Here is a 16,068-nt window from a genome sequence, read left to right on the forward strand (position 1 = left end):
ATTTATTTACACCGTTATAATCTGGACCCACCGTGATCTAATGGTTCATATTTTTTTCTTTTTCTCTGATTAACGTGATAATTTCTAGCCCGTGAGAGTGAACGTGGAGCCTTTTTTTCCTATTACTTTAGATCCATATTAAAAAGATCCAATCTTTCCAAAAAAAAATCCACGTTCAATTTTATCCAAAAAAATCACATTCTTTTTTCTCTAAAAAAAACTCCTCCTTTTTTCTTTTTCTATGATTTATCTAGACCGTTATAATCTGGACCCACCATGATCTAACGGTGCATATTTTTTCTTTTTTCTCTGATTTATCTACACCGTTATAATCTGGACCCACCGTGATCTAATGGTTCATATTTTTTTCTTTTTCTCCGATTAACGTGATAATTTCTAACCCATAAGATCGAACATGAGTCTTCTTTTCCTATTACATACTGTCTTCGCAGCCATACGACGCCTATTTAAGACTGGAAGCTGGGCAGAAAGTTGTGGGCGTTAATTGAGCTCCACTTGTTGACGGACACCTCCGACTAGCCGGCTGTGGAAAAATAAGAAATGGTGGAGGAAGAGTCCGGGTTTGGACGAGCGAATTCCCTTGCGAAATTCATCTCGGCTGCAACCAGAAGCTAGGAATCAGTCCACTCATAGTCATGAACCTGTGGATTCTTCCAAGTGCTCAAATATTCCCCTCCTCAACGGCGTTTACCAACGATCTCTTCCATAGTCAAATACGCAGTCCAATTTTTCTTTTCACTCTCTTCGATCTCTATTGCTCATAACCCAACTTTTTTTCTCTATAAGCTCCAGTATTACTAGCAAGATGGCACGGAAATCATAAAGTAGGACTAGTGGTAGTTGGACTAGTTGGAGCAATAACCCGGCCGTGTCGTAGTAACTAAACGTTAGTAGGAGTTGGATGCAATATAGTAGTATACTACTATACGAAGGACAGTACTACTATACAATTGCACGGATGACATAAATCACACGCATCACGGCAAATGGTCGCAGCACAAGCGATAGTGGAAGCTTTACAGCCATACTGCCCTCGCCTCTCCGAGATGAATCCAGTAAAGATATTAGGTGGTAGGGAGGGACCGTGATGTGGCCCATCGCTCTTTACGCTTGTTAGGCTCACTTGTATACTACTACAGTTTCTATCCCCATTTGGAAGCGCGAAAAGGAATTTCGGGTGGTTGTTGTCATCGTTGGAAAATTTGCTGCGTATTGGACAGTTCCAAATGGATTATGGTGGAAATTGGACTGGTGTTATGCACCATATTCACACCGTGCTTGTTTCAAACCTCAGTTTCTTCTGCTCCTTTTTTCATTACCATAAAATTGAAGAGAGTGTTTGACAGTAGATTACGGCATTGTCTTATTCATGTCCTTTAACTTCCCTGCAGTACCGTAAGGTCCTCAATGGTTTCTCTCTCCCTCAAGTAATTGAGAGGCACACGTTTAACTCTGCCTTAAGTGATTGGCATAGCTTTCTTAGAAACAATAAAAATCTGGCGAAGTGAACCCTTTACCTACTTCAGGAAGGGGCAAGAGCCTACCGAGATTTCTATTCTAGAAGATATTTTATAAAGAGATTGCAATTTTGCTAAAAATTTCTGGTTGCATTCTTTCAGGAAGTAGCGTGCCTATGGTGAAGCGGTAAAGGTCTTGCCTAACTTAGATTTATTTCGGCAGGGCAGTTTATAGGATCTTGGGTTCAGAATAAGACAGCTTCTTAGATAAGCAACCCTATTGTTTGGCAAGAATTAGATTATACAAAAATGAAAAGTTCCAAAAGATAATCTTGTGCCCCCTCTTGAGAAAAGTCTCACTTTTACGAACCAGGAAAGTCACCATCCAAATCACATGTGGCTTGTTCCAGTAAGCCATCTGAAGATTCTCACTGGAACACCAGCAGAAGGAATTTTTCAGATCACACTGATCGAGAGGGGTGGTTAAGCACAATTGCAGAACGGCAGCAAACCAGCAATTTCCTTAAAAGAAAGACATCATTCGAGAAATTTGCTCAAATTATGTCGCAAACCAAGAGTATCCTCAGCTCTGATGTCTTTTTCGAAAGGGAAAAGACGGGGAAAAAAACATGATGGACTATATCTCGGATGTCAATGCCCTTGTTGCTTCTTTTCCAACGCAATATTTTCGGTTCATTGTATTTGTTCGCTAGCTGTTCATGGAAAACATATTTGGATCCCCTGGTACTTTTTTTTAAGTTCCTCTCACATCAAATGTTTGGGTACTAATTAGAAGTATTAAATATAGACTATTAATAAAATCCACCTCATACTCTGGACTATTTCGCGAGACGAATCTATTGAGCATAATGAATGTGATGCTACAGTAAACATTTACTAAACATGGATTAATTAGGCTTAAAAAATTTGTCCAGTGAAATAGTCTTTATTTATACAATTAGTTTTATTATTAGTCTATATTTAATACTCCTAATTAACATCCAAACATTCGATATGACAAGTGAACTTGTGTCCAAACAGCCCTGGCTTTTCTTTTGGAAGGCAGCACTTGGTCTGTCTGGTGCTGTAAACAGTCGAGCCCCATGTGCACAGCCTGCGTTGATCGAGACCATCCGTTCGGCGATCAGTGGCTCGGAACGCTCCGTCCGTCTCGCGTGCCGCATATTCCAGTCCTGCAAAACTTCCCATCCAGATGCATGGCACCGAATTGACCAGCTATAGCATATACTCCTATCTGGTGAGCGGTGAGCCTGAATTCAATGCATCATCAAATGGGGGTGGTAAGGGCAAGCGTAGCAACTCCCGTGTGTTTATCGCTTCCTCTTGTTTCGGTCCTCACCAAGTGATTCTCTTTGCCCCAGTATCCTTCGGTGAACTGGCCATGGCCCTGCAAAATAGAGAGCGCTGGACGCACTAGCACGAGTGTGAAGTGAACAGGCTTCCGGGCTTTAGGGCAATCATCAGGGGTCCCTGAAAGTACAGATGCAGCTTTATTGACCTGTGTGACCAGGGAAGATTGGCAATCTTCTAGGCCCATTTGGGCCACCCCCTCTCACAATCATTTGGGCTGTCAATCTGAGCTATCGATTCGAGGAGTCCCTCGACGAAATCTTCCCATCACAGAGAAGAGAAAAAACATCAGAAAAAAGCTCGAAGCTTTTGAAACTTTCTGCTGTTAAGGCACCGACAGGCCAGGACAATAGTCATGCAGGTCGACTTAAAAGTGTATTTTAGTGGTTCTAACAGGCATATCACCACATTGCCAACTCGGCAACTGACCATACCACAGCATGAGCACGAGTTTAGCCCCCAGCAATTACAGACGCGGTCTTGACAGGTTCATCAAAATGTATAGCGGCCAGTATCTTGCGGGTAGTGCACGGCTAAAGAGCTGAAGGGTACTTCTTGGCCTGCTGACGGACACACTTCCTGTACTCCGGCATGTTCTGCAAATGACAGACAATGGGACAGAATAACGTAGTTGTTAAGTGCATGACTAATTCAGAATTAAGACATTTTATATCTAGTTTGTTTTTCTTCGGTGTGAAAGTGCAAGCCATGACAAAACCTTTTTATAGAGCTCATAGCTTAAATTCTGGGCAGCAGACATAGGATTTGGATCATCAAACAGCTCTTGGATGCCCATAAGAATTTGCTTCACTGTAATTGAAGGTTTCCATCCCTGCAAAAACAAGATAAAGGTCATCACGGCTCAGAAAGGGTAATAGGATGTCTGTGTGTATATATATATATGTGTGTGCTTAAAAGAACATATGCACTCAGTTTCAGCTTACGCTACTCAAGATTGATAGGCATACTGCCCCAGAGTCGTAGACGTTAATGTGGAAAAAGCCTGAAGGGAACTTGCAGGAAGGAGGGCTGTTTGGGTAGTCTTCAGTGAATTGCATAGTGAGTGGGAAATATCCACCCTCCCAATCTGTCTGTAGGAAGAAAATAAATTTAACACACAATCATACTTTACGGCACTATTGCTTTAGAAATATAGTCTTATTCAATGCCACAGTCACTCTATGGAGTGTGAGCAGAGTACCAAATTTAACATAAGACTGTGCACATGCAAATAAGTCATAAGATAACAAAGCAGCTGCACATAATATTTATTAGCAGGTATGGGCTTTTCTTTTTAACCAGCTCTTATGATATCAGAAAAATAGAATGAGCCAGTAAAAGTAGAGATTGTGAACAAATACAACAGAAGACTGAATTATTGTAGCATACAAGGATTTCCTTTAATCAAGTTATCATATCATTCATGGAAGAAAAGCATTCTAAAAGGTGTTTTATGAGAAATAGTGAAAACCACTTTTCTAGCCGATCTTACATATTTCAATGGCTCAGCTAATCTCATTTTGCGCAGCAGTTCCATTTCCATGGGGCAAAAATACTCAGAAACGGTATAAATTTGCAGGTCCGGAGTTCCGTTCATCTCATTATGCTTCTAATCCATAAGGAGCCATGGCACTCACCATCATGTCAGATCATTTGATATGATGAGGCCTGAATTCCTGATCGTGTTTAACATATAACAGTAAATACTATGCAGACCAAATAGTGCAAGGACTAACTATGCAACTATATGTTGCTGACCAGTACCATGATACTATGGTAGCACTTAATATGCAATCAAAGTGTTGGTTACCACATATAAAGATGTATATGTGAACTTTCAAATGGATTGGCTTGTTTATCTACCGTTTCAAATACCGAAGTTTGCGGCTAGATGAAAGACAACCTGTTGAGATTAATTGTAACAGAATAAGAATGTTACCCACTGTTTCAAATACTGTTTCAAATGAATAAATCGTAAAATCCTCTATAATGAGATTTATACTTTCTGCAACCAATGTCTTAGATTTTGTTGTACCACCTCAAGTTAAATTTAATTGAATGGAAATGACAAAAGGCCCACTATAGCTAGAGTTTATCTGGTAACATCAGAATACAGTGGCGTTGTTAAACAAATCGTATAACTGCATTGAGCAACCAGATGGAGCAAAACTACAATAAAGTCCGTGGTTCCATTCAAGCATTCAAGACCAGGTCCGGTACACTCTGCTTACACCAAATCACATAGTTGTGTTTCAAGAGGAGAATAAATCAGTTTACATCTTTCCATGTTACCTGCAAGGGTTTTGCATCAGGATTGCAAAACCCAAACTGCTAGTGCTTACCCCTATTGCTCAGTGGCTAGATAGCGAGCACTCCCACACGCAATAAATTTTTCTTACTGAACTCTTACCTCTTACTAATAATAATTTCAGACTTTTTATGTAACAAGATGGGAGTTATGGAAAATCTGATTTACTCACAGCATGACAAATCAGTGTTAGTAAGATTTTAGCAAGCAAATTTTAGTACACATAACCATTTCCAAGCCTGTCCACTCCGGACTACTAAATCGTGGGGATATCTTAGTATCTTAATCAAGAATCGAAACGACCATTAAAAATTTATAGATCGAACCAAAATAAACCTAATGCTAGTCGAGCCAAAAGTACTAGTGCTAGTTAGGATAAGGAACAGCCGAGTGAAAAAAAAGGGGACGGGTTCTTTCGATGTTTCTTACGCCCTCCTTGCCGGGGATGATGCATCGCCAGAGCATGAGGTTGACGGACCCATCCGGCAGGGTCTCCGGCTTGGCCACGAAGCCCTGAAACCAACCAAAGAAAGACGCAGCGACGTCCCCATCACTACTAGTAAACACAAAGAGGATTTTTTTTTTAAAAAAAACTAGGAATAAATTAGCCCGGACAGATCAGTCGCTAGCGGTGGGCGCGCACATGTGGGTGGTTCTTGCGCCACGCCTTGCGCTCCTCGGCAAGGCGCGCGCGGGCGATGCCTCCTCCTCCGGACGCCATCGAGTGCAATCCAAACCAGCAATACGCTCTCCAGGGGTCGGACGCGGGAGCTGCCGCTGTGCTGCTTCCTCTTCTTCTTCCCAGCACTCGCGTGGGACCACCTGCTCGCGGGCGGCGGCGTGGATTGTTGCCGTAGCCGTAGGGGAGGTTCGCCGCCTCTTCGGTTCCTCTCCAGATGGGTGTGAGTAAAATCAGGAATGGCAAAGGGTCAGCCCGGTGGTGCCGTGGTGGACGTGTGGGCTCCGAAGTTACCAGGGCAATGTCTAATCAATTCTTTATCAAATGTCACAGAAAAATGTACACTACTCCAGATTGATACGAACAAACAAATGGTAATTGCCTAAACTTTATCAAATTCTAATGAATAATAATTCACTACTTTATTTATTCTTAATGCATTTATTGCTTGCTTTTATAAACTTCATTACAGTAATTGCCTATAAATAAACTTATTTTGAGACAAGATAGGATGGTTAAAAGTAATCTTATTTTAGACGTAGTTAGTATTTTTTTAGAAATGTGTAAGGCTAGACATGTCGTAAGATGCTAGTTTGGTTAAATGTGCTTTAACGTTATATAGTTTAGACTAAAATTTATCCCACTTGGATAAAAAAATCTTCTATTTCTAGCTTTCTTTGTCATGAAACGTTAAATGTTTTAGATAGAATGTTTCTTTAATCTAGTTACTGGCTTACCTAGATGAGCCACATGTGCTTAGAAGTTCTAGCCTAATTTCTTTGCTCCAATATATTGCAAGTTTCTCGTTTGTTTCTCTCATACATGCACCTTATTGGAACCTACACTAAAACTGCCCTATAGCTCAGGCTTCACTCCATAAGTTATATTTGATGTGGTACACTGTCAAACTAACCACATGTATATTTAGGAACCAAAATATGTTATATTACATAAGTGTTTAGGATATCAATAATGTAAAATGTCACATAGATGGTAAGGTGGATACAACCTTTATATGTAGCAGTTGCTACAATGTATATGAAAAAACAATAGGATGAATCCAATGTAATTAAATAACACTTCACCTCATGTACCAATCATCTTCTTGATTTCCTTATCCTCCATTTCCTCCATACCTCTCCTTTTATCCTTGCACGACCGAGTCCACAGCGGCGACGGTAGCTACCTTGGATGGGAACCAACGGCAATGGTTATTGTTGGTGGATCCAACAACAACAAGAGTGCTAGTGGGTGGATACGGTGAGGGTGATGACTACATCATCGCGTGCGAGCAGATCTGATGAAGATGACGATGGTGTCGTCTTGTGCGAGTGGATTCGGTGAGGATGAATTTGGAGAAGATTGCATGAGTGGGTGGATCCAACGATGACTCCACCTAGGCTTGGCAATGGGAAGGTATGGCCCGGTACGACAATAATGGCCCCGGCCTTAAAATCAAACCCGAAGCAAAAGTAATCTCTGGCAACCAATCTTGACCCTGAATTGTTGTGGAGGACGATAGCGAGCCAGCAGCGTACCTGACTGGGTGGCACTGTGGGTCGACGAGGAAGACGAAGGTGGCGGCAGCAGCATGGGTAGGCGGCGCGCTTGGGTGGCGGCGACATGCCCGCGCCATGTTGGAGCGGCGGTTGCCGGCAAGGACGACGGCCACGCGCCGGGGCGGTGGCACAACCAGGTCTAGGAGGGACAGAGGATTTTATGTGTGATCTGGGGAGCTGAGGTGTTCTGGTCTAGATGTACAAATTTAACATGTTAAATGGTCCTTTGGCCCAAAAGCTTTATTGTCATTGGCGCACTATTCAGTATGAATACGTGTACTCACTAATATGGAGACGGATAAATGATACAACTTATTTGCAAGAAACCGGATACATGCATACACATGTGTATATAATAATAAAGTAAAAAAATAATGTAATAGGAGAAAAGAAAATGTTAAGTTTCAAAAATATAAAAGATGTGCATGACTAATCAATTTCCAACACATATATCATATTATTTTTTGCATGATCTTCAATACTGTACTTTGAACATTACTTTATTTTATAATATACATTCAACGATAAATGTAGCATCACTCGAATGCATTTCAAATAATGTGCCACTAAATAAAAAAAATATTGGTAGCTTAACGATTACCCAAAAGTTGCTGATTTATCTATTTTGGACAGAGCAGAAGTTAATTGATAATCTCGATTTGGGATTTTCATTGAAATATATGATGGTATCTAGACTAGAATATCGGTGAAGTATCCATAAGTATCCGAGAAATATTTGGAATCATTTTTTAAATGAAAATCATTTATATGTATCCAGGAGTATCCAATATATTTCTTTTTTTAGAACCATTCATGTTTCATACATGCATTCGCTAATTGGTTGAGATTTGAGGGCCAGGTTGAATAATGCCACCAATTCATATTTGAACTTAGGGGCGCAAGTGGGTCGGCCTGCCAACCGACGTATAAGCTAATTAAGACGTTTAATTAGCTTATAAGTGGATGGGCTGACCTCATTGATTCCTCTTATGGTCGGATTTAGAAATTAAATTCACCACCTCTCGACACATTTTATTGAGTGGAGAGCTTTTTTTAAAAAAGAAAGGAGGTTTCCTTAGCTAAGAGCCTAAGAGGGATGCCCCATATCAGGAATAATTTGGGGAAAAAATGGTTCGCTACTGTATTTTATGACGATGGGGCGAATGTGCATTAACATACATCGGATATCTCATTTTCTAGTACTTAGTAAAGGAAAGTAAATTGTTGCATCAGAAACAATTCTTCTTTCCAGATTTATCGGCTAGTAAGCGTCCTCGTTATAGCTCCAGATGTTGGCCATAATGTGCGATTTCCTACCTTTTTAAGACAGTGTATGGCTAGAGAGGGATACATTAGAGTTAGACTGATCACTAGCTCTCTTGTTGTGGTAGAGAGACACCTTTTGTGACATGAATTGAGCAGAGTTAATTACCCCCAACGAGTCTAGCCCTGATCTATTACACAACTTTAGCCGAATATACGTAAGCCTGAGTGAAATATACTCTCTTTTATATGTAATAATTCTTGTTTTAGCACCGGGGCGTTAAATTGTTGGATACAGACCTGATGCATGTTTTACACATAGCTAATACGAAATCTACTATTTTAATTGTTTGACAGTATCTTCCTTTTTTAGCATCAGGGCCTTAAATTCTTGGTTATGATCATGGTGCACCTATAATACACATATCGTTGTGTCCAAAAGAAGCACATGCACGGATGACGGAGCAAAGCCCTCGGCAATTCAGAGTCATTTGATCATACCACAAAACTATCAACCATTATATCGAGGGGTTACTTAACTGCGTTTAGTCACCCCTTCTCCTCCTCTGCACCTTTAATTAGCTAGCTAGTATATGCTCTATTCGGTTTTTCTGACGCCGTTTATTTTGAGTCCATGTTCGAGCGTTCGTGTAAATACAAATATTTTATATAAATATGTAACCTTATAAGTTATTTTAAAAGTTACTTTAGTAATAAACCAATTATAACAAAACTAAATAAGACGAAGAGTCAATGTAAATTTAAAAGTCAATGACATTAAATAAAAAATATAGAATGGGTATATATTTGTGTACAAAAGAAGCAAGCCAATTCCTCGGCAATCTGAAGCCATTAGATCATTAGCTCAAAAATTATCCATCATTGGATAAAGAAATTACTTAACTTCATTCGTTAGCCGTCTCTTTCCCAGCTCTCCACCTTTAATTAAATAGCATAATTATATACATATGTACTATTAACACCTTCTTATTAGAAATACAAACTAAATGTAGGATGAACACACAATGTAACTACATTATCAAGATTAAACAAGCACGTAATATTTACTTTGCACAACGGTACATATTTGTTTCCTATGAAATGGTGCTTTGAGAAAATAAGCCGTGATAACATAATCAATTTGATATGTCTAGTTTCACCTGATAATTACAATATTAATTTAATAAATCCTGCAGTGGCGGTTGAGAAGTAAACAAGCCTACGTGGAAGACACAGAAATGCACAAAGACAAGGGTTCTGTTTTTGGGCTTTAAAGTGTATATGGGTTTGGTTTAAAGTTGGCCTTAGAGCACCTCCAAGATATGTCTAAAAGTAATCCCTACATTGAATTTTGGGTATTAGCCTATAAAACATATCTCCAACATGTTTCGAATTCTATTTCATATATTTACGCATGTCTAAAATTAGCTCTCTTCCATCCTAGATTTAGGGAACACACATGTGTGTGTTTCCAAATACATCCAGTTTTGGGTTTCTTTTGGAGAGTCTAGTATTTATACCCAATAATTTTTTGGATGAACCAAATATATAGTTTTTAGGAGTAAAGTATTAGTATTCTCTTATAAACGCTTTTAGGGTCAGGGTCCTAAAATGCCATGCCACACTTTTCTTTTTGCGACATATATTGTTAGCATTTTCCAGAACGTCTAAAATTGATCTCAAATTATGCCAGAAAATATATGTTCAGTAGGTCCAAAATATATTTCTAATATTTAAGTATGCCTAGAACCAGCTCTCTCGTATCCTATATTTTAGGCAGACATATTAAGTTCCCGATACAAGTTATTTAGTTTTGGGCTTCTTTTTAGGAAGATGTAGTTTTTAGATATAATATTTTTTATGCAATACCAAGATTTAGAGTGCAAATTATTTTTTTTATGTTTGTCAGATGGTGAGACTCCGTCAGAATTGGGCGAAGAAGTGGTACACACTAAGCAACACAATATATTATTTCGAGTACTCCATCCGTTTCACAATATGAGAATATATATATATATATATATATATATATATATATATATATATATATATAAATGGATAAATTGACAATGCTATAAATTCTTCTAATATGAAAGAGAGGTTACTTATAGTTTAATAATTCATTTATCCATCGAAGAGGAGGCCAACCGGAATGGATTAATTGTGTTCGTAGAATTACAATGTACCAACCAATGCAAGTTCACCAGGTTGAGGTGTGCAGTTCATCCTACCTCCAGAAATATATACGGCCTAACAAGATCATACACGCGTCATAGAGAGTCGCGGATTTATTTAAAACGTGCTAGTATTATCACAGGTATAAAGAATGATAACCGAAAAAAAATCCTAAAATGAGAGATGTAAAAAAATCAACTACAATTGCTTCCGTTCCAGTCTGCATTTGTGTGTCACGACGTGGCGCAGTACTCATTCTCGAGGGCGTCCGGCGTGGTGCGCGACCCGCCCGCCGACGGCGCGCGGACGTGGCCGACCATGGACACGCGCAGCGCCTCCTCCTCGTACGCCCGTCGCGCCATCTCCGCCACCTCCGACTTGCGACGCTGGATGCTCAGCACCGCCACCAGGACCAGCCCCAGGAGCACCGTGCCGCCCGCGCCAAGCGCCGCCCCGAAGAGCGCCAGCTTCCACTTGCTCACCTCGCCGGCCTCCGCCACCACGCCGCCGTCGCCTGCACCTCCCAGGACGAGCGCGAAGTGGCCCTGGTCCCACACGTGGCAGGTGTTGCTCCCGGCCTGCACGTCGGTCACGGTGACGCTGCCGTTCAGCGCCACGGCCATGCAGAGCGGCACGATCCCTGGCTGCAGCGCTGGGACCGCCATTGAGAAGTTGACACGGATGGCCGCGCCCGCGACGAGGACCTCCAGTCGGGGCGTGCCGCCGCGCCACGCCAGGCCGTAGAACGTGAGCCCGAGCACCGGCGACGCGATGCGGTATCCGCCGCTCGCCGCGTACTCGTCGAAGACGGACGAGAGGTTCCCCAGGTTGGCGCGCACGGCGAGCAGGTGCGACGCACGGCCGCGCACGGCGAGCCCCGGGGGCACGGAGAACTCGCCGAACCGTCGGACTCCGTACCTCCTCAGGCTACCAGCGCGGAAGCGCGCCACGTCGGCCACGATGCCCGACAGGCTGCCGGGGAGCGCGAGCGGGTACGTGACGCCTGTCCGCCGGTGCTTCCCGTGGTACCACGCCTCCGCGGCCTCCTGGAGGACGTCGTCGATCAGCACGGCGTCCTGCAGCTGCAGCTCCTGCGGCAGCGCAAGCGCGGCGACGGCGAGCAGGAGGAACGCTCCGCGGCTCAGACAAGTGGTGGTGGTCATGGCTGGAAATAGAAGGCCTTGTGTAAGACATGGACAGCATGGGGACATTTTAGTTGCAGGAGTGAAAGTGAGCATGATGGCAAAGTTCCTTTGTAATGGCAAATGGATTAGTGAAATGAAGGGACGCGTCACGCCGATCTCCCTGTGACTTGCAAGTGAAGCATGGCCCGTTGATCTGCAGCATGGCTCGAGCGGATCTAAGTTAATGTGGCCATAAATTAGTTAATTTAATTAGTACGGGAGCATGATGAGTACACAATGGCGCTGTTTATTACTGCATGCAAGTGTACGTAGGGGTGTGGTTCAATGGGACGACAGGACAGTATTATGGACCTCGTAGGGTTGGTGATTAAGCCCGGTGGATAGGAGGCAGTAAAGATTTCAACTTGCAAGGCCATGGATTGGAGAGGAATGTTCTTCACCTGTCAAGGAGTAATCATGTATGTCGTCAGACTCAAGCAGCAGCATGTAAGAAGAGGCACTCTTCATGAAACTGTACAAGTACTACTATGTGAAAAGAACAGGATCATCTTTCTGCCGAGTAGTACGTGCAATGCAACGTTCTAGGAAAACTGAGGAGCAGATAGCAACTCTGCTACATGTATGCCTGATTCTAAACTATGAAAGGTTGATGAACTTTTGTTCTTCCAAAATACCACCATGTTCTCTTCCAGATTTGTCATTTTGGATGAATTCAGATTGGTTATTTAAAGTGAAGCACTTGCCATGGCATTTCCTTTTTTTCCCCCATTATGCTCTCTGTATTTACGTACTTCATATCAGTTAATTGGTTGTCTGTTTCAGTTATACATGATCTACCTGCACTCAGCTCGTATTTAGCAGGTACTGCTAGCAAGCAGAGATAGCTAACTGAATTCCTGGTGATCAACTGAACTGTAGCATACATTCACCTCAACAGATTAATTTCACCTCACTCAACCACCACATCAGATATCACCCCCAACTCTGAGTGAGAATTAAGCTGCTTCTCCATCATACCCACATCACTTTTGGTTTTGATTTTGACCTTTAAATTCGGCCATGCACGTACAGTTCTTACAGGCTGTGTCAGTCTGAGACTTTGGGTGACTTGGAGAGACGGGTACCAGTGGAGCCGGCCCGGGAGGCACGAACTCGCTGTGCGATTTGATCATGGCTGGAATGATGGCGCGGGCATCGGCATGCTCAGGGCACCATTAGGCTTGCGTATTCTCTTGTCCACGAACTGTCTCCTCGATCCATATGGCGCTATAATTGGGGGACCAAACGCGCATTATTACAGATCATCAGCCGTTAAACCAGTGGGTTAAAGGATCTTTTTCCCAAATCAATCGTGCGTACGTGAGATGGCGCGTTTTCGTAGCGTGTGGCTGCAATGTTTAACTCGGCACGTCTTCCCAGAGCAAATCGTAAGCTACAGCTTCCTGATGAGCAGCACGTTTGAAACGTATGTAGCCGTCCTCGGAACTCAACCTTATGTTCTTCTGACTAGATCACTCGATAACTTCTGTGCACAATCATCATTGACGCTTCTCCATGCAGTTAATTACTATTTTCGTCCCAAAATAAAATCATTTTTCAGTTTTTTATTACAATGCTTTGACTCTTCAATCTTATTTAAAATTTTTTACGATTAATATTTTTATTTACTAAATGATAAAACATAAATAGTACTTTATGCGTGACTAATTTTTTAAGTTTTTTTTTTACAAAATTTTCAAATAAGACGAATGATCAAACGTTGGGCACGGAATAACGAAAAATAAAATTATTATGGAACGGAGGTAGTATGTAAGTGTCTCAAATAACACTAGATATATTTTCTATAAATTTTTCATCATCAAGAAATTTATTTCACACTTAAATTTAATGCTAATTATCTCACATGATATCTTGGATGTTGTGTAGAAACCATGTCTCATGTAAGACATGGTTTCATTCTCTTTTCTCATTTATTCACTTGCCACATCATTTTTTATCCTATATGATAACTTATTTAATGCTATAGACACCATCCTAGTCATTGGGTTGAGAATGTCCTAAGTGGAAGAACGTTGCTATACGTCTAACGCGTACGCCTTAAACGGCAAAACATGATGATGTGGGACATGACACTGGCTCATACGGGCTGATGCTCCCAACGAGTGATGTTGGATACGACGTACGTTTTTTCGTGTGTATAGCAATTCCATAAGTGGAATGGAATAAAGAGTAGATTAATAGTTATGGTAATTATTTTAAGTACTAACAAATGAATTTAACTAAGAACGTTGTTTAAAAAATGTATTATAGAGAATCATACTCCTTGGAAACGTGTGCATTTGTCCATTGATTCTACCACTTTGGCCTTTCCTAGAGGTGGAGCATGCTCTCGCTGGTCATCGGAAGGGAGAGTAAGTTGATGGCGCGTCCAAAATGCAGGAGGGCAAAAGGGGGAAGGCTGAGGTGCGGCTGCCTGGCTGCATGTGGATGGGGCGAGCGACGGTGAGGACTAGGTGACAGGGGTGAAGGGGATGGTACTGAGATGATAGGGTGTTGCTAGTTGGGCTGGTGGACTTCGATTTGGTTTTGGGTCTATTGGGCTCTTTGCGGTCTATTTGGTTATCCGAGGGTAATAAGTTTGGCTAGCAAGATGATGATACTAGTAATTTTTTTTACCCATTTTTTCTGTTTGGTTTGTTTGTTCTGTCAACTTTTGCCGACCCCAAGATCGAAAATACTAACGACGTTAACTTTTTAATGTACGTTTGACTATTTATTTTATTCAAAAAATTTACCTAATTACTAATTATTTTTATATCATTATTTATTGTTAAGTATACTTTTATGCATATATATATATATATATATATATAACTTTACATATTTTAAAAAAAATTAAATAAGACGAATGATCAAACGCGTATAAAAAAGTTAACAACGTCAAACATTTAGGGATAGAGGGAGTACTAATTTGTACGCGCGTGCGGAGAGAAACTGTATGGATACTTTCAAAACATGTATTTTTTTACTTTATATGTATAAAGTATATATGTATAAATATTTCTATACGTTAAGTCTATACCTATAATGATTTGTGTATATAGAGAGTATGTACGTATAAAGATATATATGTAAATTAAAATTTATATGTATAAAGTATATATATAAAGTTTATATATCTGTGGAAGGAAAGGAAGCGCCGCGCGGGTGGTCGCGTATTAGACCGACCCCCAACATGGGTAAGACGGTCGAGAACAAATGGGTTAGTGAAACGGAATGTGGACATGTACAGAAGTTTTAGGCCCAACATGCCTACTGTTTGGCCCATATAAATAATCGTCGGACCTCACGCCTCACGGGGCCAGCCAATCTATGTACAAACGTTCTTTTGCAATTCTAATTCTAGACTAAATTTCAGCCCTTTAGTCCATGGGCTACTAGATGGCCCATTACCTGGCCCTAGGTGGTCCACTATGTGATAGGAACATACCTCTAGCAATTCTGACCTCTAGAGTGTGCAAAATATGAATGGTGAACCACACAGCGGACACAAGAAATTCCGAACATTTGTCCTCGGAAGAATTGGGCAAAGGTACCTACTGCACAGCTACAGGGAGACGGTTGTCGCTCCAATGCTGTACACTGTAGAGTCTCGTACATGGAAAGCATCGCTTTCTTTGCTGACACCACACAAGCCTTTTGCTGCAGGCCTGCAGCATTGCACAAGACCAACTTCTGTCACCTAGCTATAGCGGAGAACTCGCCCACGTTTACCTGCTCCTGCCGGAGTGAAAACAGTCACGACAATTCCGGACCGAAAGAGTGTTAGGCATTTTCCTTTTTTATTAATATGAATTTTTTTATTTTTTAGTTCTGTCAGTGTCATATTCTAATCGACACTGAATTGTTAAAAATGTAAATATTGTTGATTTTCGATTGATTAAGTGTTATTTTTTTAGACATGCTACACATTAAGGCCGATTCGACCGTTTTCACCTCTCCTGCCTTCAAGACACTCGAAATGGACGGCCTCTCCATTACTCATCTAGCAACTCTCCATGTCCAATAATATAAGAGATCGTATTATTTT

At 41.3% G+C, this 16,068-nt stretch overlaps 2 protein-coding genes across 4 annotated transcripts; both read right to left on the reverse strand.

The window, feature by feature from the left end:
• Positions 1-2,974: 2,974 nt before the first annotated feature.
• On the reverse strand, positions 2,975-7,584 carry LOC102711879 (SUMO-conjugating enzyme SCE1-like). Of its 3 annotated transcripts, none has more exons than XM_015836357.2 (5): positions 7,375-7,584; positions 5,587-5,670; positions 3,794-3,940; positions 3,568-3,681; positions 2,975-3,445 (listed from the first exon to the last, which is right to left on the reverse strand). In XM_015836357.2, exons 1-5 carry the CDS (start codon positions 7,459-7,461, stop codon positions 3,383-3,385), a joined length of 495 nt encoding a protein of 164 aa, XP_015691843.1. In that variant the 5' UTR covers positions 7,462-7,584; the 3' UTR covers positions 2,975-3,382. The 3 variants fall into 3 exon arrangements, with proteins under 3 accessions (XP_015691843.1, XP_006652687.1, XP_015691844.1); XM_006652624.3 differs by lacking the exon at positions 7,375-7,584 and adding an exon at positions 5,801-6,231; XM_015836358.2 differs by lacking the exon at positions 5,587-5,670 and having other exon boundaries at positions 7,375-7,579.
• Positions 7,585-10,809: 3,225 nt separating this feature from the next.
• LOC102712162 lies at positions 10,810-12,067 on the reverse strand. Its single transcript, XM_015836481.1, has one exon. It carries the CDS (start codon positions 12,042-12,044, stop codon positions 11,067-11,069), a length of 978 nt encoding a protein of 325 aa, XP_015691967.1. The 5' UTR covers positions 12,045-12,067; the 3' UTR covers positions 10,810-11,066.
• Between the last annotated feature and the right edge of the window lie 4,001 nt (positions 12,068-16,068).

This window comes from Oryza brachyantha, chromosome 4, assembly GCF_000231095.2.
Source record: "Oryza brachyantha chromosome 4, ObraRS2, whole genome shotgun sequence".
In the NCBI taxonomy this organism is placed as follows: domain Eukaryota; kingdom Viridiplantae; phylum Streptophyta; class Magnoliopsida; order Poales; family Poaceae; genus Oryza; species Oryza brachyantha.